We start from the raw sequence: 25,562 nt of genomic DNA on the forward strand, positions 1-25,562 counted from the left end.
GATCAGATCCCTTAGGAACGTGATCCATCTTGAGACAAGGAGATAGTTGCTGCATTTTCTTGCATTCTTGCTCCTTCATGATACCAATCTTTGGATCTTTGTATGTTATCTTGTTTTTTTTTACTGGATAATAAGAACTGCTTCATGTACATACAGTGTTTGGTCTTCAGCTGATATGTTTGAGTAAAACTGAACAAATGACTTAAGTCCACAGAACGTCATGTAAATTGAAGTTGATTGAGAAACTTGTATGTTAATTCAATTGCGTTGATGATAAACAGCCTGAACACGATGGCGTTAAATGAACCAAAGAACATCAAACCAGCTATCTTAATTGTCATCATTGGCTGCCTTGGGGTAAGTGCTGTTTGCAAACCAGGTTGGAAAGAACATAGCTCATCTTGCTACAAGTTCACAGATATTCAAAAGAATTGGGAGAATGCAAACACATACTGCCAAAGGCTTGGTGGCATGTTGTTGGTCATTGAGTCAGAGGAAGAGAATGAATTCATTGCTGAAGAAATGAGAAATTCAGGCATGTCCAGGGCCTGGCTTGGTTGTAATGATATAAGCATGGAGGGCACATGGGTGTGTTATCCTGAAGGTCTCAAGAAAATGCGGTATAAAAACTGGGATGGAGGAAAACCAAACAACATAGAAGACCAGGATTGTGTAGTAATAAACAAGAGGCAAGGCAAGTGGAATGACAGGGTTTGTGGCTCCAGGAATGAGATGTACACCATATGTGAGTCAAGCATCAGTCCAGTCTCTGCCTTGTCCTGCTACGTTCTTGGTCTTGATGGCCGCATTCAACCCTAAACCTCACCCATGCCTGCGTCTAAATAACTCACAGATCCCCTTCTGTGTTCATGCAGACACTGGATTCACATACAGGCTCTGCTGGTAAAACACCATATTCACGTACAAAGTCTAAGTAAACCGTACATTATAAAGGAATTGACATCAATCTTATTTGTTTCAACTGTTTACTTGTAAATCTCTCGGCTCTTTTACCACTTAAACTTATTTGATAGATACTTTGAACTGGAGGAACAAACAATGAAGCCATCTGTGGATGATTTTGAACATGGCAGTTTTGGTTGCTTTTTGCTTGGATATCTGTGGAATAGAAGCTGACAAAACTGAGGACCAGTAGCTGGCAACACACACAGACACTGTGTGATGCCATAGTATAGGCAGCAGTCATCTACCATCAGTGTTAGTAGGCAATATTGTCTTCAATCTCCTGGCCAAGAATGGACCTACATGTACGGTACATGTACTCAACTCTTCAAAGCCAATCATTGAGGCAAGTTAAGAGAGTGAAAAAAGCCAATTCTGTTTTTGTGGCTTCAGCAAACTTTGCTGTAATGAAAAACTGGATCACGTATCATCTCTCATCAAGTCAGGAGGCAATATTGACTTGATAAATTGAGGAAAACCTTGAAACTATGACAGGCTCAGCAACTGATGTGTAATTGGGTCTGTCAGTTAGAAATGATGAGTGGTTGTTGATGGTAGAAGTCTTGATTGTCTAAATCTTGACACGCTGTCATCTCTGTAATGCAATAACGCTACTGAGTCCATTGTCACTCTACCTACCAGGCTACCAGTGTTGTTAAACGGAAGTCTATCTCAGATGATATTAAATTTCCCAAGCTTGATAAGGCAGCTGACGTGCTCCAAACCAGATATCAGTTGAGCACAGTGTGTGATTGCAGCAGTTGGTTCCATAGTGGAAGGATGTTCAGAACCATGCTGTGATAACCACACTGAAGATGGGGATATTGTTGGAACTCCTACACCTAAAGACAACTCTCGTTGTTGTCTTTATTTTGTTCTTGTGTCATGCTGGTGTGAATGCTTTTTGTAAACCAGGTTGGAAAGAACATTGCTCATCTTGCTACAAGTTCACAGATAATCACACAGACTGGGAGAATGCAAACACATACTGCCAAGGGCTTGGTGGCATGCTGTTGGTCATTGAGTCAGAGGAAGAGAATGAATTCATTGCTGAAGAAATGAGAAATTCAGGCATGCCCAGGGCCTGGCTTGGCTGTAATGATGCAAGCATGGAGGGCACATGGGTGTGTTATCCTGAAGGTTTCAAGAGAATGCAGTATACCAACTGGGCAGAGGGACAACCAGATAACAATTGTGGTGATCAGCATTGTGGCATAATAAGGCATGGCAAGTGGAAAGACAAACGATGTATCAACAGGTATGTGTACACCGTATGCGAGACAAGCAGCAGAGTCTCTGCCATGTCCTGCTACATTCTGGGTCCTGATGGCCGCTTTGACCCTTAAACCTCTAGGTTTCTAAACAGCACACCTACACATGTACCCCTTCATTGACACATGTAGACCTGCATGCACAGGCATCTTAACTATGTGGACGATGCTGTATTTTCATGTACATGTAGATGACTTAAAACGTAATGCTACCGTGGCAGTTTTCCTTCAGACATAACATTGCTTCAGTAGTGACTGGAGAAACTCGTATCATCTCAGCTACAGGTATCATCCCACAAATCGGTACTTTAACTCTGATTCCATATGAGTCATAGTGTGAACCAGTCTGATCTGATTTGACAGTTGCCGAGACAAAACTGCTTTCTGACTGAAATCCATGAAGAGGATCACTTCATGATTTGTGCACACCACTTTGGAAGTGAACTGGATTTCACAGTGTTACCTAATGGCGTTTAAAATGACAGGTCAAACTGTCGGCCAGTATCTGGCGACTGTCATGAGTTTTGATGTGTGAGGCGTTCTGGCACAATGAGACAGAACTGGGCAGAGGTTGAAATGAGGGTGTGGGCGTGTTAGGAAAGAGAATAAAGTTCTCTTTACAATACTGTTTGTTGCACTTCAATCAGACATTCCATTGACAAGTTATGGCTGTTTAAAGTTCGCTTTTTCAACATGTCAATCAAGTAAAAAAAAGGCCTTTAAAGTTTCACGTTATGTATTCTTGAAAATGAAAGATGCCAATTGTGATTTATTACAACACATATTCCACGATTTTTATGCTATTTAAAAAAAAAAATATTTGAGTACATGTAGACATATGAAAGATGACAAATATCAATATATCTGAAAATCAAATTTTTTCATTTTTCTTCACTGTGCCCAGTTCCATCTCATTTTTACCAGAACACCTAACAAATGTGATGTCATCATCTAGGCACATGGATTTAAAATGAAATACTTGGCACATGTCACCGATGTTTAGCGTGCCTAAATGTGAATAATCATAGTTAATTTAGACTAGTGTTGGAGAATTGGCATGGATATTTACTTCACATTTTGTGTGATTTACATGTACAAGTGTGTACATGTACATGTACCGGTATGCTTGTCGTAAAGTTATGGTTAGGAGCACTAATGTGTGAAGTCATGGAATTTAAATGAAATACACTGCCCATGCAACCCAAAAAACACCTGGCTTATACTACCGGTATTTTGGCTGATTTACACAATTTGTGTGAATAATCATAGTTGGAAATAGACTAGCTTTGAATAGGCAATGTTAATTTACTTTAAATCATGTGTAATGTATGCTTGCTGTATACATGTAGCAGTGATGTTGTATGGTGTTAGTTAATTTAATGTATAATTCTGGTACCTGTTTTGAAATTAACAAAAGTTAATTGTGAAAATTAGAGTTGTTGCAGGTATTGTCTGCCAGTAATAGTATAAAGGTACCGCCATCAGTGCACAGTGTGATTTATGTGAATTAAATCTCTTCTTTTTTCCCCGGTATTTTACCAGAATCCTGTAGAATCAAACAGTAATCAAACAATCAAAAATAGTAAACATGAAAATAGTGCTGGACTTAAAGTTCTTCAAATTGTTTAGAAATCACCAATTTGATTGAAAGGGTTTAATATGAAGGCAGTTGTTAAAAACACCCTGTTAATATCTTATTCTGTACATGTGGCAGGAGGCAGTTTTAAATTCATGAAACTGCACCAAGAAACTTTTTATCAATGTCTTGAGAAAGAGGCATCGGATTGAATAAAAATAAATGCTGAATAAATTTTCTAAAAGATCTACTTTTATCCCACGAACAAGCACAAAGCTATTCAACTTTTGAAAATAACACACTGTATGATGCCTATGACATCAAAATTTAAGCTTTTAATGAACATTTTCACATATAATATAATTGTGACTTTTCATTTCTATGAGACGTGACAAATTAACTGTTAATTGATTCAAATACTCATCACTCCACTGGATTATTTTTATTCCGAGATGTAATCATGGAATTTTGAAAATGAGAATTTAAAATATTTTCTTCTTGCTTTGTGACAAAAGTGTTGTGCTTTTATTGTGTGTGTATATAAAAATGTTAACAACTCAAAGCTGCTCAATACAAGAATTAATTTATCAGAAAAATTACTCATAACGCATCATTGGTAAAAATTGGTTGCTCAGCTAGCATTAAAACTCTTTTAAACTCTGATTTTACACAAATGTGAAAGCTTTTTGTGGAGAATACTGTACTGATTATCAATTTCAAGAACTATAAAAAATTAAAAACTTGTAAACAATTTCAGAAAACAGCATTACGGTATGGCCTCTTTATCCATCTGTGGGATTGCTGGATCAATTTGTGTGTTGAGCATTGCTCATCTATTTCAATGTGAAATGTAGATGTTGAATGTCCTTGAATTTTGAATGTTTCAAATCAAATCAAATAAATCAACAAAATTTATTGAGCTTAAAAATGACTTCTTGCAAACTGTGCTTGATAATAATTGAGCCGTTAGGGATGATGGTGGTATTCTTCAAATGGAATTCTATCGTCCAAGGCTGAAGTGCTGAATCCAACGTAACCAATTGAAAGCTTGTAAAATCCTATAGAATCCATCAAGCTTAGGAATGATTCCTTAGATTAAGAACTTCAACTAAATCCAAGAGATATTTAAAAGACTGATGATATATTTTCCCTGGCAGCACTATCAAAAAGGTTTCAACTAGATCAACGTAACTGTGGTTGGGTATAGCCCGTGCACATGCCAAATAGCCTAATCCGTACATTTCACATCCATTTACAATGTACAAGTACTAGCCAACGCATCAGGTTGCAGACCAGTAAATAAACTTCCATAGACCCCAATGGTAAATGCTCCCACTTCAGAAATTCGAGAAAAATACTCACAACTCTCCAAGGTGTTCGAGACACACATCAAATTAAAGCTTATTATATCATCTTTCATTTTCTTTTCAATTTTCGGGGGTCAACTGATGACTTTTAGGAGAAATTTCTATCCGAAGATGATCACCCCTGAAAATAGTCCTGAAGCCCATCGCCATTTTGAAAAACGATGCCTACACTCCATTGCAAAATAGAGCGCTTTAAGGGCCCCAATTTCATCCAAATTGAACGGAACTGCAAGCTCACAGTCCTGTGCACGGCTTCCACCCATATTTTTTACAAACCCTCAAGTTCATGGCCCACAGCATGCTCAAATACTGAAGATTTTGAGGGCATGCAAATCGTGATTTGGCCGGCGTAGGCAATTTCGAACCGATTTACTGGTCTGCAACATATAAAGAAGCGAGGTTTTGAAAAATTCCTCCAAACCACTTGTAAGGAACGAGGAAGGATGGATGACTCATATTTCATCAAAACATTGCGAGGAAAAAAATCTCTGACTGCGATTTCTGGCCTGAAAATCAGCCCTCTGTTTGCGGCTACCTTGCTGTAGGGCGCCCCCAACGGGAGTTAATTGAGTTTTTGATCCTACCAACCCCAAATTACCCCCCCCCCTTGTTCGCTTGAAATTGCTGTGATCGGACGACCTCTATCAACCCCAGTCAGATATTGGGCGCATTTGTTGCGGAACCGCCATTGCTAACCCCTTTTGAAACGCTGCCCCCCCCCCCAGGTCCCACCCCCCGAAAATCCTCTGTCGTGGAACATAAAGCGCCTACGCACACATTTGACAATGAACGATGGAAGGAGCCATTTTTAAATTATACGTTGCAGACCAGTAAATAAACTTTCATAGACCCCAATGGTAAATGCTCCCACTTCAGAAATTCGGGAAAAATACTCGCAACTCTCCAAGGTGTTCGAGACACACATCAAATTAAAGCTTATTTCATCATCTTTAATTTTCTTTTCAATTTTCGGGGGGTCAACTGATGACTTTTAGGAGAAATTTCTATCCGAAGATGATCACCCCTGAAAAAAGTCCTGAAGCCCATCGCCATTTTGAAAACCATGCCTACACTCCATTGTAAAATAGAGCGCTTTAAGGGCCCCAAATTCATCCAAATTGAACGGAACTACAAGCTCACAGTCCTGTGCACGGCTTCCACCCATAAGTTCATGGCCCACAGCATGCTCCAATACTGAAGATTTTGAGGGCATGCAAATCGTGATTTTGCCGGCGTAGGCAATTTCGGACCGATTTACTGGTCTGCAACCATCAAGACAGCCTCTCGTCTTGTTGAACTGTGACATACAATGTAGGGTCAACTTCATGAATATTTATGTGTGCACATGAAGGTAATGCTCACCATAGCTGTGCTCATAACATGCTTCTGAGTATTTCATACAACATGATAAAAAAAAACCTACCAGCAAAATACAGAAACAAACAAGTTGACAAGGCAGTGCCAACCCAACAGATCTACAGATGACCCTAAGACAGACAAACAGCCCGAACATTAGAAAGGAAAACAAACGACTGACAAACAAACAAACCCATAACAAAAAATGGAGAAAAACCACATATATACATACATGTACATTGTACTATCATAAACATTTAGAAGTACATGTACATGTTTATGTACATGTTTACATGACTCTTGTGCTAAAATGTGATTTGTGAACATAAGTCTGTAGCAATTTGAAAAGTTGTTCTTTTTTTGGCAAGACCTCTAGGCAAGGTTTCTTTATTATCAGTTTGAATTGTTTGATTGGAGCATTTAAAATTACTTCTTCTATTGTTGCCATAGTAAGAAAAACATCTTTACTAACTTTGAGAAATTATTGAAGACTTAGAGAAAGGTTTTGTCTCTATCATGTGATTTTATTTACAAAATAGCTAGATTCTCCATCTGTCTGTTTTGCAAGAGTATAGCTTGGTAATTTGCTCTTTTACCCTTGTTGCCATTGTAGGAAATTTCCTCCGGTCCCCACTGCCAATATTTCTTGTAATGCAATTAGACAGTTTATCATCTCATGATGTTGTTACAAGACTCTGAGGCAATTAACTCCATCTATCTGTGTTGTTAGAAGACAGTCCGGCCAGTTTTTCCCTTGTGTCGTTGTTTATTCATGTATAAGACATTGGGAAAAAAGGCTTCCATTGAGCAATTTTGAGATGCTTGGAGGCATTTTTCCTCAATATTGCATCAAGACCATAGCAAGGTTCTTTCCCGCTACAGCATGGCAGCTGTGATGAAAGTTGCCCCAACTGCCAATATGCATCGATGACACAAGGCCACTTTTCATATCTTACTAATGAACAATAGAGCAATGCAACGTTTCCACCCTTGTTCAGTTATTATCACAAACACTGAGGCAGTTTGCCATCTCGGTCCACTAAATCGTTAATCGGCCCCCATTGTTGCAGACAGGATATTAAATTTCCAGTGGGATTCCCAATTTTTACAATCGATTTCAGCGTATATTGGTGACTTGTTTATTCTTTGAAGCCCCTGTAGCATGTCTGCTTGGTGGTTTCTTTAAGTACTTGGCTGCTAAATTGTCATCATTGACTGAAAAGCTTTGGATCACATCACAAGCTTTCTTGCCATGATGCTGTTGTCAAGGACTGTTGATCAGATCCCTTAGGAGCCTGATCCATCTTGAGACCAGGAGATAGTTGCTCCATCTTTCTGCATCCTTGCTCCTTGATACCAATCTTTGGATCCGTGTTTGTTATCTTGGGTTTTTTTTTTTTACTGTATAATAAGAACTGCTACATGTACATGCAGTGTATGGTCTTTAGCTGATGTGTTTGAGCAAAACTGAGCAGTGACTTTAGTCCACAGAACTTCATGTAAATTGAAGTTCATTGAGAAACGTATATTGACTGCATTGATAATAAACAGCCTGAATATGACATCCTTAATTGAACCAAAGAACATCAAATCAGTCATCTTAATTGTCATCATTGGCTGCCTTGGTGTAAATGCCGTTTGCAAACCAGGTTGGATAGAACACAGCTCATCTTGCTACAAGTTCACAGATAATGGCACAAACTGGGAGAATGCAAACACATACTGCCAAGGGCTTGGTGGCATGCTGTTGGTCATTGAGTCAGAGGGAGAGAATGAATTCATTGCAGAAGAAATGAGAAATTCAGGCATGTCCAGCACCTGGCTTGGCTGTAATGATATAAGCATGGAGGGCGCATGGGTGTGTTATCCTGAAGGTGTCAAGAGCATGCAGTATGAGAACTGGGCAGAAGGTCGACCAAATGACTGGAATGGCCAGGACTGTGCAGCAATATACAAGTATTCTGAGAGGCATGGCACCTGGGATGACATATCTTGCAATGAGTGGAATGACATGTACACCATATGTGAGACAAGCAGCAGAGTCTCTGCCACGTCCTGCTACATCCTGGGTCCTGATGGCCGCATTCAACCATAAACCTGGGCCAAGCCTGCATCTACATACATCAATCCCCTTCTGTATCCAGACACTGACTCACAACTACGTACAGGTTCTGTTGGTTTTACATCAATTTTAACAGTTTACTTGGAAATATCTCTTTTCTCCTACACTTAACACAATGGCCATTCATTTGAATTATACATTGCCCTGGAGAAACAATGGATGATCCTTCATACATGTTTTACTGAATGGACAAAAAACTCTTTATTCTGGATTCTGTAATTTTGGCTGCTCTTGCTCATAACATTCTGACAAAACTGAAACACACAAGAACATTGAGTTGTAATAATATGGGCAATGAACAGTTCAGTAGGAACTTTGCTCAAGAATGAAAGCTAAGTGAGAAAACAAAAAAACTAACTTCAACAGCGTGGATGTTGTTGCTTCAGCGAAGTTCGGTTTGATGCAAAATTTGATCACATGTCATCTGCCATCAAAGATTGATGGTAGTCTATTGATTTGTATCTGATGACGAAGGATAAACACACTCAACAGTTCAGGCACTAATAAAACTTCATAGAAGAAATTGACTGAAACAGTCCATATTTTGTTGCTTTAGCAAACTCTGCTATGATGCAAAACAGGATCATGTCATCTCTAATCAAGTCAGGAGGCAATATTGACTTGATAAATTGAGGAGAACCTTGAAACTATGACAGGCTCAGCAACTGATGTGTAATTGAGTCTGTCAGTCAGAAATGATGAGTAGTTGTTGATGGTAGAAGTCTTGATTGTCTAAATCTTGACACGCTGTCATCTCTCTAATGCAATAACGTTACTGAGTCCATTGTCACTCTACCTACCAGTGTTGTTAAACGGAAGTCTATCTCAGACGATATTAAATTTACCAAGCTTGAAAAGGCAGCTGACGTGCTGCAAACCAGATATCAGTTGAGCACAGTGTGTGATTGCGGCAGTTGGTTCCATAGTGGAAGGATGTTCAGAACCATGCTGTGATAACCACACTGAAGATGGGGGTATTGTTGGAACTCCTACACTCAAAGACAACTCTCGTTGTTGTCTTTATTTTGTTCTTGTGTCATGCTGGTGTAAGTGCTGTTTGTAAACCAGGTTGGATAGAACATTGCTCATCTTGCTACAAGTTCACAGATAATCACACAGACTGGGAGAATGCAAACACATACTGCCAAGGGCTTGGTGGCATGCTGTTGGTCATTGAGTCAAAAGAAGAGAATGAATTCATTGCTAAAGAAATGAGAAATTCAGGCATGAACAAGGCCTGGCTTGGTTGTAATGATATAAGCAAGGAGGGCACATGGGTGTGTTATCCTGAAGGTGTCAAGGGAATGCAGTATGAGAACTGGGCAGAAGGAGAACCAAACGACTGGAATGACCAGAATTATGCAACAATAGATATTGCTAAGCAACACAAGTGGAATGACAAAGATTGCACGAAAGACTCGTACACCATATGTGAGACAAGCAGCAGAGTCTCTGCCATGTCCTGCTACATTCTGGGTCCTGATGGCCGCATGCAACCATAAACCAGGACCAAGCATGCATCTGAACATCACGCAAAGAAGGATGGTAAAAAGACAACTTAACAACTATGCTGGTTGTGCAGCAATATGTAGAGGTATCAATTGGTGTGGCAAGTGAAATGACAAAATTTGCAAGAAAGACTTGTACACCATATCAGACGTGCAGCAGAGTCTCTGTCATGCCCTGCCACCGTTCATTCTGGGTCCTGATGGCTTCCTTCAACCCTAAACCGCACCCAAGCCTGCATCTGAGCAACATGCATTTTAACCATAAACATTTTAACAGACATCTGCATGTAGTAGGCCCTACAAAAGCTTCATGTGAATGGTGAGTCTGGATTTTAATCAGCAGGAAAAGGTGACTGCCAAGCTTTATCTCTGTGATTGCCATATTCATACACCTTGTCATCTTTGTAATTGTCACCATCCGGCATCTTTAAATCACTTTACAACGTGGACTTATATGGCTGACAATGTCTAACCCATTACTTAAATTGTGTAAAATGGAGAATTCAGCAAATATGCTAGATTGTAAACTTTGCATGCAGACTCTATAGGACTGGGGCTTGTGAATTGTGTACATGTACATCATTCAGGCTGAGTGACTTTAGATGAGTTCTGTATTTAAAGTGTCTCTACCGGCTGATGTTTGAGTAATATTTGAATATATGCGATTTAAACTTAGATTTCAGCAAATATCTATTGGATCATGAAACTTGGATGAGAAACTTTACGCATAGGACTGTGGACTGTTAAACCGTCTTGTGGTGAATTACTCATGCCATGATACGTGACCTCTGACAATTTTGCAAACTTTAGTCTGGAACTAGTTGGTGTTTGAGGTACTGTATATTTGAAATTGTGATGAGTTTCAACATGTCAGTAGATTAAATGTGTAATGAAGCAAGATGAAATTTAAAAGTAGCTGGTTTTTCATAAATCAGGCAAGCACTGTTTCACATCTGCAGTGCATGTCTTTAGCTCCAACAGGTGTTTCTGTAGCCACAAGAGCTTGCTTTAAAAATATAACAAGTTTTCAGCATGTAAATTGCTTGTATTGTTAAGAGAATGTGAAGAAGTTTGTTTGAAGTTTATTTCATACTTGTATACATGTAGCAGTGATGCTGTATGGTGTTAGTTAATTTAATGAACAATATACTACGTATGTATAACTCTGGTACCTGTTTTGAAATGAACAAAAGTTAATTATGAAAATGAGAGTTGTTGCAGGTATTGTCTGCCAGTAATAGTATAAAGGTACCGCCATCAGTTCACAGTGTGATTTATGTGAATTAAATCTCTTCTTTTTTTCCCGGTATTTTACCAGAATGCTGTAGAATCAAACAGTAATCAAACAATCAAAAATAGTAAACATGAAAATAGTGCTGGACTTAAAGTTCTTCAAATTGTTTAGAAATCACCAATTTGATTGAAAGGGTTTAAGATGAAGGCAGTTGTTAAAAACACCCTGTTAATATCTTATTCTGTACATGTGGCAAGAGGCAGTTTTAAATTCATGAAACTGCACCAAGAAACTTTTTATCAATGTCTTGAGAAAGAGGCATCGGATTGAATAAAAATAAATGCTGAATAAATGTTCTAAAAGATCTACTTTTATCCCACGAACAAGCACAAAGCTATTCAACTTTTGAAAATTACATACTGTATGATGCTACATCAAAACTTAAAGGGAATGTACATGTACAACATTTGCTTTTGCTGCAATTTTCAGAAATAAATGAATTTGGAGGATAAGTTATATAGCAAATATTGTTAAAATGACTTGTTTCACGTTTTGGGCTTGAAGTATGCTGGAAAAACCAAGAAAACCAATCATGTTCTTGTAGTCTGGTTTCCTGACCCCACTTAAGATGAAACGGAGCAATTTATAGACTGGGGGGAATTGTAAGGTCAGAGAATCAGTCTAGCAGGCTTGTACCCCATCAAAGGTGTGTAATCAATTGCAAAGAAAACGCGGAATAACTAATTATGAAAAAGTAGGAGCAGTTTTAAAAAAAAGCCAGTTTTCTCCAACGCTGGTCGGCCGACCAGCATTGGAAAAATATAGTTTTTCTTGAAAATAACTGCACACCAGGAGCCACGATTTTACAGGATGCTTTAGACTGTCATTCCCTAACAATCCAGTAAGGCATTTTGTGATAATTTGATCATTTCATTTTGTGATGTTTGCAAATGTTGTATCTTCCCTTTAAGCTTTTAATGAACTTTTTCACATATAATATAATTGTGACTTTTCATTGCTATGAGACATGACAAATTAACTGTTAATTGATTCAAATACTCATCACTCCACTGGATTATTTTTGTTCCGAGATGTAATCATGGAATTTTGAAAATGAGAATTTAAAATATTTTCTTCTTGCTTTGTGACAAAAGTGTTGTGCTTTTATTGTGTGTGTATATAAAAATGATAACAACTCAAAGCTGCTCAATACAAGAATTAATTTATCAGAAAAATTACTCATAACGCATCATTGGTAAAAATTGGTTGCTCAGCTAGCATTAAAACTCATTTTAAACTCTGATTTTACACAAATGTGAAAGCTTTCTGTGGAGAATACTGTACTGATTATCAATTTCAAGAACTATAAAAAATTAAAAACTTGTAAACAATTTCATAAAACAGCATAACAGTATGCCCTCTTTATCCATCTGTGGGATCGATGGATCAATTGGTGTGTTGAGCATTGCTCATCTATTTCAATGTGAAATGTAGATGTTGAATGTACTTGAATTTTGAATGTTTCAAATCAAATCAAATAAATCAACAAAATTTATTGAGCTGAAAAATGACTTCTTGCAAACTGTGCTTGATAATAATTGAGCCGTTAGGGATGATGGTGGTATTCTTCAAATGGAATTCTATCGTCCAAGGCTGAAGTGCTGAATCCAACGTAACCAATTGAAAGCTTGTAAAATCCTATAGAATCCATCAAGCTTAGGAATGATTCCTGAGATTAAGCACTTCAACTAAATCCAAGAGATATTAAAAGACTGATGATATATTTTCCCTGGCAGCACTATCAAAAGGTTTCAACTAGATCTACGTAATTGTGGTTGCATAGCCCATGCACATGCCAAATAGCCTAATCCGTACATTTCACATCCATTTACAAGTACTAGCCAACGCATCAGGTTGCAGACCAGTAAATAAACTTCCATAGACCCCAGACTTCCATCATTCATTTTCTTTTAAATTTTCGGGGGTCAACTGATGACTTTTAGGAGAAATTTCTATCCGAAGATGATCAGCCCTGAAAATAGTCCTGAAGCCCATCGCCATTTTGAAAAACGATGCCTACACTCCATTGCAAAATAGAGCGCTTTTAAGGGACCCAATTTCATCCAACTTGAACTGAACTACAAGTTCACAGTCCTGTGCACGGCTTCCACCCATATTTTTTACAAACCCTCAAGTTCATGGCCCACAGCATGCTCAAATACTGAAGATTTTGAGGGCATGCAAATCGTGATTTGGCCGGCGTAGGCAATTTCGAACCGATTTACTGGTCTGCAACATATAAAGAAGCGAGGTTTTGAAAAATTCCTCCAAACCACTTGTAAGGAACGAGGAAGGATGGATGACTCATATTTCATCAAAAAATTGCGAGGAAAAAAATCTCTGACTGCGATTTCTGGCCTGAAAATCAGCCCTCTGTTTGCGGCTACCTTGCTGTAGGGCGCCCCCAACGGGAGTTAATTGAGTTTTTGATCCTACCAACCCCAAATTACCCCCCCCCCCCCTTGTTCGCTTGAAATTGCTGTGATCGGACGACCTCTATCGGCCCCAGTCAGATATTGGGCGCATTTGTTGCGGAACCGCCATTGCTAACCCCTTTTGAAACGCTGCCCCCCCCCCAGGTCCCACCCCCCCCGAAAATCCTCTGTCGTGGAACATAAAGCGCCTACGCACACATTTGACAATGAACGATGGAAGGAGCCATTTTTAAATTATAGGTTGCAGACCAGTAAATAAACTTTCATAGACCCCAATGGTAAATGCTCCCACTTCAGAAATTCGGGAAAAATACTCACAACTCTCCAAGGTGTTCGAGACACACATCAAATTAAAGCTTATTTCATCATCTTTAATTTTCTTTTCAATTTTCGGGGGGTCAACTGATGACTTTTAGGAGAAATTTCTATCCGAAGATGATCACCCCTGAAAAAAATGCTGAAGCCCATCGCCATTTTGAAAACCATGCCTACACTCCATTGTAAAATAGAGCGCTTTAAGGGCCCCAAATTCATCCAAATTGAACGGAACTACAAGCTCACAGTCCTGTGCACGGCTTCCACCCATAAGTTCATGGCCCACAGCATGCTCCAATACTGAAGATTTTGAGGGCATGCAAATCGTGATTTTGCCGGCGTAGGCAATTTCGGACCGATTTACTGGTCTGCAACCATCAAGACAGCCTCTCGTCTTGTTGAACTGTGACATACAATGTAGGGTCAACTTCATGAATATTTATGTGTGCACATGAAGGTAATGCTCACCATAGCTGTGCTCATAACCCGTTCTGAGTCTTTCAGACAACATGATAAAAAAAACCCTACCAGCAAAATACAGAAACAAACAAGTTGACAAGGCAGTGGCAACCCAACAGATCTACAGAGGGCCCTAAGACAGACAAACAGCCCAAACATTAGAAAGGAAAACAAACGACTGACAAACAAACAAACCCATAACAAAAAGTGGAGAAAAACCACATATACATACATGTACTATCATAAACATTTAGAAGTACATATGTACATGTTTATGTACATGTTTACATGACTCTTGTGCTAAAATGTGATTTGTGAACAAAAGTCCCCGTAGCAATTTAAAAAGTTGTTCTTTTTTTGGCAAGACCTCTAGGCAAGGTTTCTTTATTATCAGTTTGAATTGTTTGATTGGAGCATTAAAGATTACTTCTTCTATTGTTGCCATAGTAAGAAAAACAACTTTACGAACTGCGAGAAATTATTGAAGACTTAGAGAAAGGTTTTGTCTCTGTCATGTGATTTTATTTACAAAATAGCTAGATTCTCCATCTGTCTGTTTTGCAAGAGTATAGCTTGGTAATTTGCTCTTTTACCCTTGTTGCCATTGTAGGAAATTTCCTCCGGTCCCCACTGCCAATATTTCTTGTAATGCAATCAGACAGTTTATCATCTCATGATGTTGTTACAAGACTCTGAGGCAATTTACTCCATCTATCTGTGTTGTTAGAAGACGGTCCGACCAGTTTTTCCCTTTTGTTGTTGTTTATTCATGTAAAAGACATTGGAAAGAAGGCTTCCTTTGAGCAATTTTGAGATGCTTGGAGGCATTTTTCCTCAATATTGCATCAAGACCATAGCAAGGTTCTTTCCCGCTACAGCATGGCAGCTGTGATGAAAGTTGCCCCAACTGCCAATATGCATCGATGACACAAGGCCACTTTTCATATCTTACTAATGAACAATAGAGCAAGGCAACGTTTCCACCCTTGTTCAGTTATTATCACAAACACTGAGGCAGTTTGCCATCTCGGTCCACTAAATCGTTAATCGGCCCCCATTGTTGCAGACAGGATATTAAATTTCCAGTGGGATTCCCAATTTTTACAATCGATTTCAGCGTATATTGGTGACTTGTTTATTCTTTGAAGCCCCTGTAGCATGTCTGCTTGGTGGTTTCTTTAAGTACTTGGCTGCTAAATTGTCATCATTGACTGAAAAGCTTTGGATCACATCACAGGCTTTCGCCAAGGATGCTGTTGTCAAGGACTGTTGTTCAGATCCCTTAGGAGCCTGATCCATCTTGAGACCAGGAGATAGTTGCTCCATCTTTCTGCATCCTTGCTCCTTGATACCAATCTTTGGATCCGTGTTTGTTATCTTGGGTTTTTTTTTACTGTATAATAAGAACTGCTACATGTACATGCAGTGTATGGTCTTTAGCTGATGTGTTTGAGCAAAACTGAGCAGTGACTTTAGTCCACAGAACTTCATGTAAATTGAAGTTCATTGAGAAACGTATATTGGCTGCATTGATAATAAACAGCCTGAATATGACATCCTTAATTGAACCAAAGAACATCAAATCAGTCATCTTAATTGTCATCATTGGCTGCCTTGGTGTAAATGCCGTTTGCAAACCAGGTTGGATAGAACACAGCTCATCTTGCTACAAGTTCACAGATAATGGCACAAACTGGGAGAATGCAAACACATACTGCCAAGGGCTTGGTGGCATGCTGTTGGTCATTGAGTCAGAGGAAGAGAATGAATTCATCGTTGAAGAAATGAGAAATTCAGGCATGTCCAGCACCTGGCTTGGCTGTAATGATATAAGCATGGAGGGCGCATGGGTGTGTTATCCTGAAGGTACCAAGAGCATGCAGTATGAGAACTGGGCAGAAGGTCGACCAAATGACTGGAATGGCCAGGACTGTGCAGCAATATACAAGTATCCTGAGAGGCATGGCACCTGGGATGACCGATCTTGCAATGATTGGAATGACATGTACACCATATGTGAGACAAGCAGCAGAGTCTCTGCCATGTCCTGCTACATCCTGGGTCCTGATGGCCGCATTCAACCATAAACCTGGACCAAGCATGCATCTACATACATCAATCCCCTTCTGTATCCAGACACTGACTCACAACTACGTACAGGTTCTGTTGGTTTTACATCAATTTCAACAGTTTACTTGGAAATATCTCTTCTCTCCTACACTTTACACAATGGCCATTCAAATACATTGCCCTGAAGAAACAATGGATGATCCTTCATACATGTACTTCATGCAGTACTACGTGTTGATATTAATCAGCATGGCAAGTGGAGTGACAAAAAATGCCAGAAAGACTCGTACACCATATGTGAGACAAGCAGCAGAGTCTCTGCCATGTCCTGCTACATCCTGGGTCCTGATGGCCGCATTCAACCCTAAACCTGGACCAAGCATGCATCTGAACATCACACAAAGAAGGATGGTAAAAAGACAACTAATCAACCATGCTGGTTGTGCAGCAATATGTAGAGGTATCAATTGGTGTGGCAAGTAGAACGACAAACATTGCAAGAAAGAATCGTACACCATATCAGACGTGCAGCAGAGTCTCTGTCATGTCCTGCTATCGTACATGTACATTCTGGGTCCTGATTGCCTCCTTCAACCCTAAACCGCACCCAAGCCTGCATCTGAACAACATGCATTTTCACCATAAACATTTTAACAGACATCTGCATGAAGTACAAACGCTTCATGTGAATGGTGAGTCTGGATTTTAATCAGCAGGAAAAGGTGACTGCCAAGCTTCATCTCTGTGATTGCCATATTCATATACCTTGTCATCTTTGTCATTGTCACTATCCGGCATCTTTAAATCACTTTACAACGTGGACTTATATGGCTGACAATGTCTAACCCATTACTTAAATTTTGTAAAATGGAGAATTCAGCAAATATGCTAGATTGTAAACTTTGCATGCAGACTCTATAGGACTGTGGCTTGTGAATTGTGTACATGTACATCTTTCAGGCTGAGTGACTTTAGACAAGTTCTGTATAAAGTGTCTCTACCGGCTGATGTTTGAGTAATATTTGAATATATGCGATTTAAACTTAGATTTCAGCAAATATCTATTGGATCATGAAACTTGGATGAGAAACTTTACGCATAGGACTGTGGACTGTTAAACCGTCTTGTGGTGAATTACTCATGCCATGATACGTGACCTCTGACAATTTTGCAAACTTTAGTCTGGAACTAGTTGGTGTTTGAGGTACTGTATATTTGAAATTGTGATGAGTTTCAACATGTCAGTAGATTAAATGTGTAATGAAGCAAGATGAAATTTAAAAGTAGCTGGTTTTTCATAAATCAGGCAAGCACTGTTTCACATCTGCAGTGCATGTCTTTAGCTCCAACAGGTGTTTCTGTAGCCACAAGAGCTTGCTTTAAAAATATAACAAGTTTTCAGCTTGTAAATTGCTTGTATTGTTAAGAGAATGTGAAGAAGTTTGTTTGAAGTTTATTTCATACTTGTATACATGTAGCAGTGATGCTGTATGGTGTTAGTTAATTTAATGAACAATATACTACGTATGTATAACTCTGGTACCTGTTTTGAAATGAACAAAAGTTAGTTATGAAAATGAGAGTTGTTGCAGGTATTGTCTGCCAGTAATAGTATAAAGGTACCGCCATCAGTGCACAGTGTGATTTATGTGAATTAAATCTCTTCTTTTTTTCCCGGTATTTTACCAGAATGCTGTAGAATCAAACAGTAATCAAACAATCAAAAATAGTAAACATGAAAATAGTGCTTGACTTAAAGTTCTTCAAATTGTTTAGAAATCACCAATTTGATTGAAAGGGTTTAAGATGAAGACAGTTGTTAAAAACACCCTGTTAATATCTTATTCTGTACATGTGGCAAGAGGCAGTTTTAAATTCATGAAACTGCACCAAGAAACTTTTTATCAATGTCTTGAGAAAGAGGCATCGGATTGAATAAAAATAAATGCTGAATAAATGTTCTAAAAGATCTACTTTTATCCCACGAACAAGCACAAAGCTATTCAACTTTTGAAAATAACATACTGTATGATGCTACATCAAAACTTAAAGGGAATGTACATGTACAACATTTGCTTTTGCTGCAATTTTCAGAAATAAATGAATTTGGAGGATAAGTTATATAGCAAATATTGTTAAAATGACTTGTTTCACGTTTTGGGCTTGAAGTATGCTGGAAAAACCAAGAAAACCAACCATGTTCTTGTAGTCTGGTTTCCTGACCCCATTTAAGATGAAACGGAGCAATTTATAGACTTTGGGAAATTGTAAGGTCAGAGAATCAGTCTAGCAGGCTTGTACCCCATCAAAGGTGTGTAAGCAATTGCAAAGAAAACGCGGAATAACTAATTATGAAAAAGTAGGAGCAGTTTTCAAAAAAAGCCAGTTTTCTCCAACGCTGGTCGGCCGACCAGCGTTGGAAAAATATCATTTTTCTTGAAAATAACTGCACACCAGGAGCCACGAATTTACAGGATGCTTTAGACTGTCATTCCTTAACAATCCAGTAAGGTATTTGTGATAATTTGATCATTTCATTTTGTGATGTTTGCAAATGTTGTATCTTCCCTTTAAGCTTTTAATGAACATTTTGACATATAATATAATTGTGACTTTTCATTGCTACATGTATGAGACATGACAAATTAACTGTTAATTGATTCAAATACTCATCACTCCACTGGATTATTTTTGTTCCGAGATGTAATCATGGAATTTTGAAAATGAGAATTTAAAATATTTTCTTCTTGCTTTGTGACAAAAGTGTTGTGCTTTTATTGTGTGTGTATATAAAAATGTTAACAACTCAAAGCTGCTCAATACAAGAATTAATTTATCAGAAAAATTACTCATAACGCATCATTGGTAAAAATTGGTTGCTCAGCTAGCATTAAAACTCTTTTAAACTCTGATTTTACACAAATGTGAAAGCTTTTTGTGGAGAATACTGTACTGATTATCAATTTCAAGAACTATAAAAAATTAAAAACTTGTAAGCAATTTCAGAAAACAGCATTACGGTATGACCTCTTTATCCATCTGTGGGATTGCTGGATCAATTTGTGTGTTGAGCATTGCTCATCTATTTCAGTGTGAAATGTAGATGTTGAATGTCCTTGAATTTTGAATGTTTCAAATCAAATCAAATAAATCAACAAAATTTATTGAGCTTAAAAATGACTTCTTGCAAACTGTGCTTGATAATAATTGAGTCGTTAGGGATGATGGTGGTATTCTTCAAATGGAATTCTATCGTCCAAGGCTGAAGTGCTGAATCCAACGTAACCAATTGAAAGCTTGTAAAATCCTACGGAATCCATCAAGCTTAGAAATGATTCCTGAGATGAAGAACTTCAACTAAATCCAAGAGATATTAAAAAACTGACGATATATTTTCCCTGGCAGCACTATCAAGAAGGTTTCAACTAGATCAACGTAACTGTGGTTGGATATACATGTAGCCCATGCACATGCCAAATAGCCTAATCCGTACATTTCACATCCATTTACAAGTACTAGCCAACGCATCAGGTTGCAGACCAGTAAATAAACTCCCATAGACCCCAATGGTAAATGCTCCCACTTCAGAAATTCGGGAAAATACTCACAACTCTCCAAGGTGTTCGAGACACACATCAAATTAAAGCTTATTTCATCATCTTTCATTTTCTTTTCAATTTTCGGGGGTCAACTGATGACTTTTAGGAGAAATTTATCTGAAGATGATCACCCCTGAAAATAGTCCTGAAGCTCATCGCCATTTTGAAAAACGATGCCTACACTCCATTGCAAAATAGAGCGCTTTAAGGACCACAATTTCATCCAATTTGAACGGAACTACAAGCTCACAGTCCTGTGCACGGTTTCCACCCATATTTTTTACAAACCCTCCATTTCATGGCCCACAGCATGCTCAAATACTGAAGAATTTGAGAGCATGCAAATCGTGATTTGGCCGGCGTAGGCAATTTCGGACCGATTTACTGGTCTGCAACCATCAAGACAGCCTCTCGTCTTGTTGTACTGTGACATAGGGTCAACTTCATGAATATTTATGTGTGCACATGAAGGTAATGCTCACCATACATTGTAGCTGTGCTCATAACATGCTTCCGAGTCTTTCAGACAACGTGATAAAAAAAACCTACCAGCAAAATACAGAAACAAACAAGTCAACAAGGCAGTTGCAACCCAACAGATCTACAGATGACCCTAAGACAGACAAACAGCCCGAATATTAGAAAGGAAAACAAACAACTGACAAACAAATAAACCTATAAAAAAATGGAGAAAGACCACATACACATACTATCATAAACATTTAGAAGTACATGTACATGTCTAACTGACTCTTGTGCTAAAATGTGATTCGTGAACAAAAGTCTGTAGCAATTTAAAAAGTTGTTCCTTTTTTTGGCAAGACCTCTAGGCAAGGTTTCTTTATTATCAGTTTGAATTGTTTGATTGGAGCATTTAAAATTACTTCTTCTATTGTTGCCATAGTAAGAAAAACAACTTTACTAACTGGGAGAAATTATTGAAGACTTAGAGAAAGGTTTTGTCTCTATCATGTGATTTTGTTTACAAAATCGCTAGATTCTCCATCTGTCTGTTGTGCAAGAATATAGCTTGGTAATTTACTCTTTTACCCATGTTGCCATTGTAGGAAATTTCCTCTGGTCCCCACTGCCAATATCACTTGTAAAGCAATTAGACAGTTTATCATCTCATGATGTTGTTACAAGACTACGAGGCAAATTACTCCATCTAACTTTTCATATCTTACCAATGTACAACAGAGCAAGGCAACGTTTCCACCATTGTTCAGTTATTATCCCAAACACTGAGGCAGCTTCCCATCTCGGTCTACTGAATCGTTAATCGGCCCCCATTGTTGCAGACAGGATATTACATTTCCAGTGGGATTCCCAATTTTTACAATCGATTTCAGCGTATATTGGTGACTTGTTTATTCCTTGAAGCCCCATCGCTCGTTGCCTACCCACAGATATACATATTGACTAAATTGGTGCTGTCCTCGTGTCATCATTTGACTGCTTAGAATTCAGTCGTGTCTCAGACTGTCTTCAACACCATATACAACTGTAGCATGTTTGCTTGGTGGTTTCTTAAAGTACTTGGCTGCTAAATTGTCATCATTGACTGAAAAGCTTTGGATCACATCACAGGCTTTCGCCCTGATGCTGTTGTCAAGGACTGTTGATCAGATCCCCTAGGAGCGCGATCCATCTTGAGGCAAGGAGATAGTTGCTCCATCTTTCTGCATCCTTGCTCCTTGATACCAATCTTTGGATCCGTGTTTGTTATCTTGGTTTTTTTTAACTGGATAATAAGAACTGCTACATGTACATGCAGTGTATGGTCTTTAGCTGATGTGTTTGAGCAAAACTGAGCAGTGACTTTAGTCCACAGAACTTCATGTAAATTGAAGTTGATTGAGAAACGTATATTGACTGCATTGATAATAAACAGCCTGAATATGACATCCTTAATTGAACCAAAGAACATCAAATCAGTCATCTTAATTGTCATCATTGGCTGCCTTGGTGTAAATGCCATTTGCAAACCAGGTTGGATAGAACGTGGCTCCTCTTGCTACAAGTTCACAGATAATCAGATGATATGGAAGAATGCAAACACATACTGCCAAGGGCTTGGTGGCATGCTGTTGGTCATTGAGTCAGAGGAAGAGAATGAATTCATTGCAGAAGAAATGAGAAATTCAGGCATGCCCAGGGCCTGGCTTGGCTGTAATGATGCAAGGAAGGAGGGCACATGGGTGTGTTATCCTGAAGGTGTCAATGGAATGCAGTATACCAACTGGAAAAAAGGACAGCCAAACAACTATAACAACCAGGATTGTGCAGCAATAAATGTTAAAAATGAGAGGAATGGCACATGGGGTGACCGATCTTGCAATAATTGGAATGACATCAACACCATATGTGAGACAAGCAGCAGAGTCTCTGCCATGTCCTGCTACATTCTGGGTCCTGATGGCCGCATTCAACCATAAACCTGGACCAAGCATGCATCTGAACATCACGCAAAGAGGATGGTAAAAAGGCAACTAAACAACTATGCTGGTTGTGCAGCAATATGTAGAGGTATCAATCGGTGTGGCAAGTGGAATGACAAAAATTGCAAGAAAGACTTGTACACCATATCAGACGTGCAGCAGAGTCTCTGTCATGTCCTGCTACCGTACATGTACATTCTGGGTCCTGATGGCCTCCTTCAACCCTAAACCGCACCCAAGCCTGCATCTGAACAACATGCATTTTCACCATAAACATTTTAACAGACATCTGCATGTAGTACAAACGCTTCATGTGAATGGTGAGTCTGGATTTTAATCAGCAGCAAAAGGTGACTGCCAAGCTTCATCTCTGTGATTGCCATATTCATATACCTTGTCATCTTTGTCATTGTCACCATCCGCATCTTTAAATCACTTTACAACATGGACTTATATGGCTGACAATGTCTAACCCATTACTTAAATTGTGTGAAATGGAGAATTCAGCAAATATGCTAGATTGTAAACTTTGCATGCAGACTCTATAGGACTGTGGCTTGTGAATTGTGTACATGTACATCATTCAGGCTGAGTGACTTTAGACAAGTTCTGTATAAAGTGTCTCTACCAGCTGATGTTTGAGTACTATTTGAATATGCGATTTTAACTTAGATTTCAGCAAATATCTATTGGATCATGAAACTTGCATGAGAAACTTTACGCATAGGACTGTGGACTGTGAACTGTCTTGTGGTAAATTACTCATGCCATGATACGTGACCTCTGACAATTTTGCAAACTTTAGTCTGGAACTAGTTGATGTTTGAGGTACTGTATATTTGTGATGAGTTTCAACATGTCAGTAGATTAAATGTGTAACGAAGCAAGATGAAATTTAAAAGTAGCTGGTTTTCCATGAATTGGGCAAGCACTGTTTCACATCTGCAGTGCATGTCTTTAGCTTCAACAGGTGTTTCTGTAGCCACAAGAGCTTGCTTTAAAAATATATGACAAGTTTTCAGCTTGTAAATTGCTTGTATTGTTAAGAGAATGTGATGAAGTTTGTGTGAAGTTTATTTCATACTTGTACATCAGATGTGAGACCGAAGTTGTTGCAATTTCATACTGTTGCTACACTTGAACTTGTTCATTTTTTAAAGAAAACGTTGAGCTTTTGACCCAGTTGAGCTCTAAGTATTTTTAAACAGTTGACAAACCTTTCGCAAATGGTTGCTTAAAACTAAGTGATGCTCATGTTGTCATTTCAATATGATAGGGCCAAAAAAATAAATACTTCTGCGTCCGATTACATATAGATTCGAATAGATGAAATTGGTTTCTGGTTCTTAGCGTACCTTTGTCAACCTGCATACAATGTATCTTTGTACCTGTAATAGAAGTGAATGGGTAGAATAAATGATTTATATCCAGCATGTGAACTTAGAACCAAACTTGTGAAAATAAAGATATTGTAATTGTATAAAGTCTTGTAAATGTACAAACAAAATTGGAGCATGTTTGCTTTTCATTTTCAGCAGAGAGAAAAAAAAGGCTGATGTCAATTTGTTTGCTTGTTCCCGCTCCCTTTTTAATTTATACAAATTTATTGCTTTCTAAGGATATGAAATATACATGAATCTTTAATATACGGTATTATTTTTATCACAGTCAGTGACTATGTTTTGTCAGTAGCAAATGTGCTGATTTTGTGAGGAATAACAGTCATTTTGTGCATTTGTAGGGGCTCCATCACTTATAATAGATAACTGTATCTAGAGTGCTTGCTGCAGCTTTAAAAAATTGTCTGAACTTAATCGATTTTATGAATTGCCAACCAGTGAAAAACAATATGCAAAAGGTACTTGATTTGTAAAATAAGATTATCAGAATGAAATTGTTGAAGATGTGTTTGTTCCTTGGTTTTGAAAGTAAATGAGTAACTTTCATTTTAACAGAAAATGGCAGAAAGTGTCCAAGGCCCTGACACATTGTTGTCATGTTCAAGTGAATAAGGCCATGTCTGCCTTCCTACAATTGGCAGTACCGGTACAAGAGTAAAAACTGCAGCCCTGCTTGTTACAGATTGTCAGTTGATATTGAAATGCACACAGAGTGCACTGCAAGCAAGCAATTCTTACAAACACAGTGTGGTGTCTAAGTTCTGTTATAAACATTTTTATTTGAAAAACAAAGCAGCTTAGCATGGGCACATGACACAAAATGGCACCGAAAATGAAAAATAGTCATTTTTTTTTTTTTGCTTGCATATTTCACCATCTGGATGCAAATGCTTTCAGCAGGATGTAAAAATTTCATTCAGGAAGATTTATCGATTTTCCTCTTTTCATAGAAAAAAAATACACAACTATTTGATTGATTGCTCTATAGTGTCACAAATTTGTATTCTTATAGGTGTTTTGTTTTCATCGTTATCAGTCTTTAGTAATTTTCACCAACTTCCTCAGTGATGAAGATATTTAACTGTACATGGTGTTCTTCAATCCAGTGATCTTACAAGACCATTTGGCAATTATTCTGTATGTGTAATAGTGCATGGTGGTTTGCCTCTACCTTTCTTACCATTGGAGGAAAAGTTTCCTAAATAACATTTTAATTGTATATTGGTAGGCAGTTTTCATCTACATTGTGTTGGTTTTCTCAAAAACTGAGAGGGAAGGTTTTCTCCATCAATCTGTTTTGCTAGGATATATCTTATCAGTGTACAACTCTTTATCCTTGTTGCCATAGGTTGCTTGTACATAGTGAATTAGTTTTCATCTGCATCC

General features: G+C 38.3%; 5 protein-coding genes across 5 annotated transcripts; all 5 read left to right on the plus strand.

Moving 5' to 3' along the window:
- The first annotated feature begins 75 nt into the window (after positions 1-75).
- LOC119740535 (macrophage mannose receptor 1-like) lies at positions 76-2,802 on the plus strand. Its single transcript, XM_038215878.1, has 2 exons — positions 76-810; positions 1,737-2,802. The coding sequence occupies exons 1-2, from the start codon at positions 271-273 to the stop codon at positions 2,307-2,309; spliced, it is 1,113 nt and encodes a 370-aa protein (XP_038071806.1). The 5' UTR covers positions 76-270; the 3' UTR covers positions 2,310-2,802.
- A 4,720-nt stretch (positions 2,803-7,522) lies between these two features.
- LOC119741174 (perlucin-like protein) lies at positions 7,523-9,624 on the plus strand. The gene has a single exon (XM_038216881.1). It carries the CDS (start codon positions 8,092-8,094, stop codon positions 8,626-8,628), a length of 537 nt encoding a protein of 178 aa, XP_038072809.1. The 5' UTR covers positions 7,523-8,091; the 3' UTR covers positions 8,629-9,624.
- Positions 9,624-10,157, plus strand: LOC119740536 (perlucin-like protein). Its single transcript, XM_038215879.1, has one exon. The coding sequence runs from the start codon at positions 9,624-9,626 to the stop codon at positions 10,155-10,157; it is 534 nt and encodes a 177-aa protein (XP_038071807.1).
- Positions 10,158-16,199: 6,042 nt separating this feature from the next.
- LOC119741175 (perlucin-like protein) lies at positions 16,200-18,479 on the plus strand. The gene has a single exon (XM_038216882.1). It carries the CDS (start codon positions 16,217-16,219, stop codon positions 16,751-16,753), a length of 537 nt encoding a protein of 178 aa, XP_038072810.1. The 5' UTR covers positions 16,200-16,216; the 3' UTR covers positions 16,754-18,479.
- A 3,757-nt stretch (positions 18,480-22,236) lies between these two features.
- On the plus strand, positions 22,237-22,773 carry LOC119740537 (perlucin-like protein). Its single transcript, XM_038215880.1, has one exon. It carries the CDS (start codon positions 22,237-22,239, stop codon positions 22,771-22,773), a length of 537 nt encoding a protein of 178 aa, XP_038071808.1.
- The last annotated feature ends 2,789 nt before the right edge of the window (positions 22,774-25,562 follow it).

The sequence above is a fragment of the Patiria miniata genome, unplaced genomic scaffold (assembly GCF_015706575.1).
Source record: "Patiria miniata isolate m_02_andy unplaced genomic scaffold, ASM1570657v1 HiC_scaffold_5, whole genome shotgun sequence".
NCBI lineage: Eukaryota > Metazoa > Echinodermata > Asteroidea > Valvatida > Asterinidae > Patiria > Patiria miniata.

Excerpts from the sequence above, each read along its gene's own strand:
- LOC119741174 (XM_038216881.1), top strand. The coding sequence starts at position 8,092 with ATGACATCCTTAATTGAACCAAAGAACATCAAATCAGTCATCTTAATT.
- LOC119741175 (XM_038216882.1), top strand. The coding sequence starts at position 16,217 with ATGACATCCTTAATTGAACCAAAGAACATCAAATCAGTCATCTTAATT.
- LOC119740537 (XM_038215880.1), top strand. The coding sequence starts at position 22,237 with ATGACATCCTTAATTGAACCAAAGAACATCAAATCAGTCATCTTAATT.
- LOC119740535 (XM_038215878.1), top strand. The coding sequence starts at position 271 with ATGATAAACAGCCTGAACACGATGGCGTTAAATGAACCAAAGAACATC. Across the intron at positions 811-1,736 it reads TTGGTCTTGATGGCCGCATT|TGGAAGGATGTTCAGAACCA; the intron begins CAACCCTAAACC and ends TTGGTTCCATAG.
- LOC119740536 (XM_038215879.1), top strand. The coding sequence starts at position 9,624 with ATGGGGGTATTGTTGGAACTCCTACACTCAAAGACAACTCTCGTTGTT.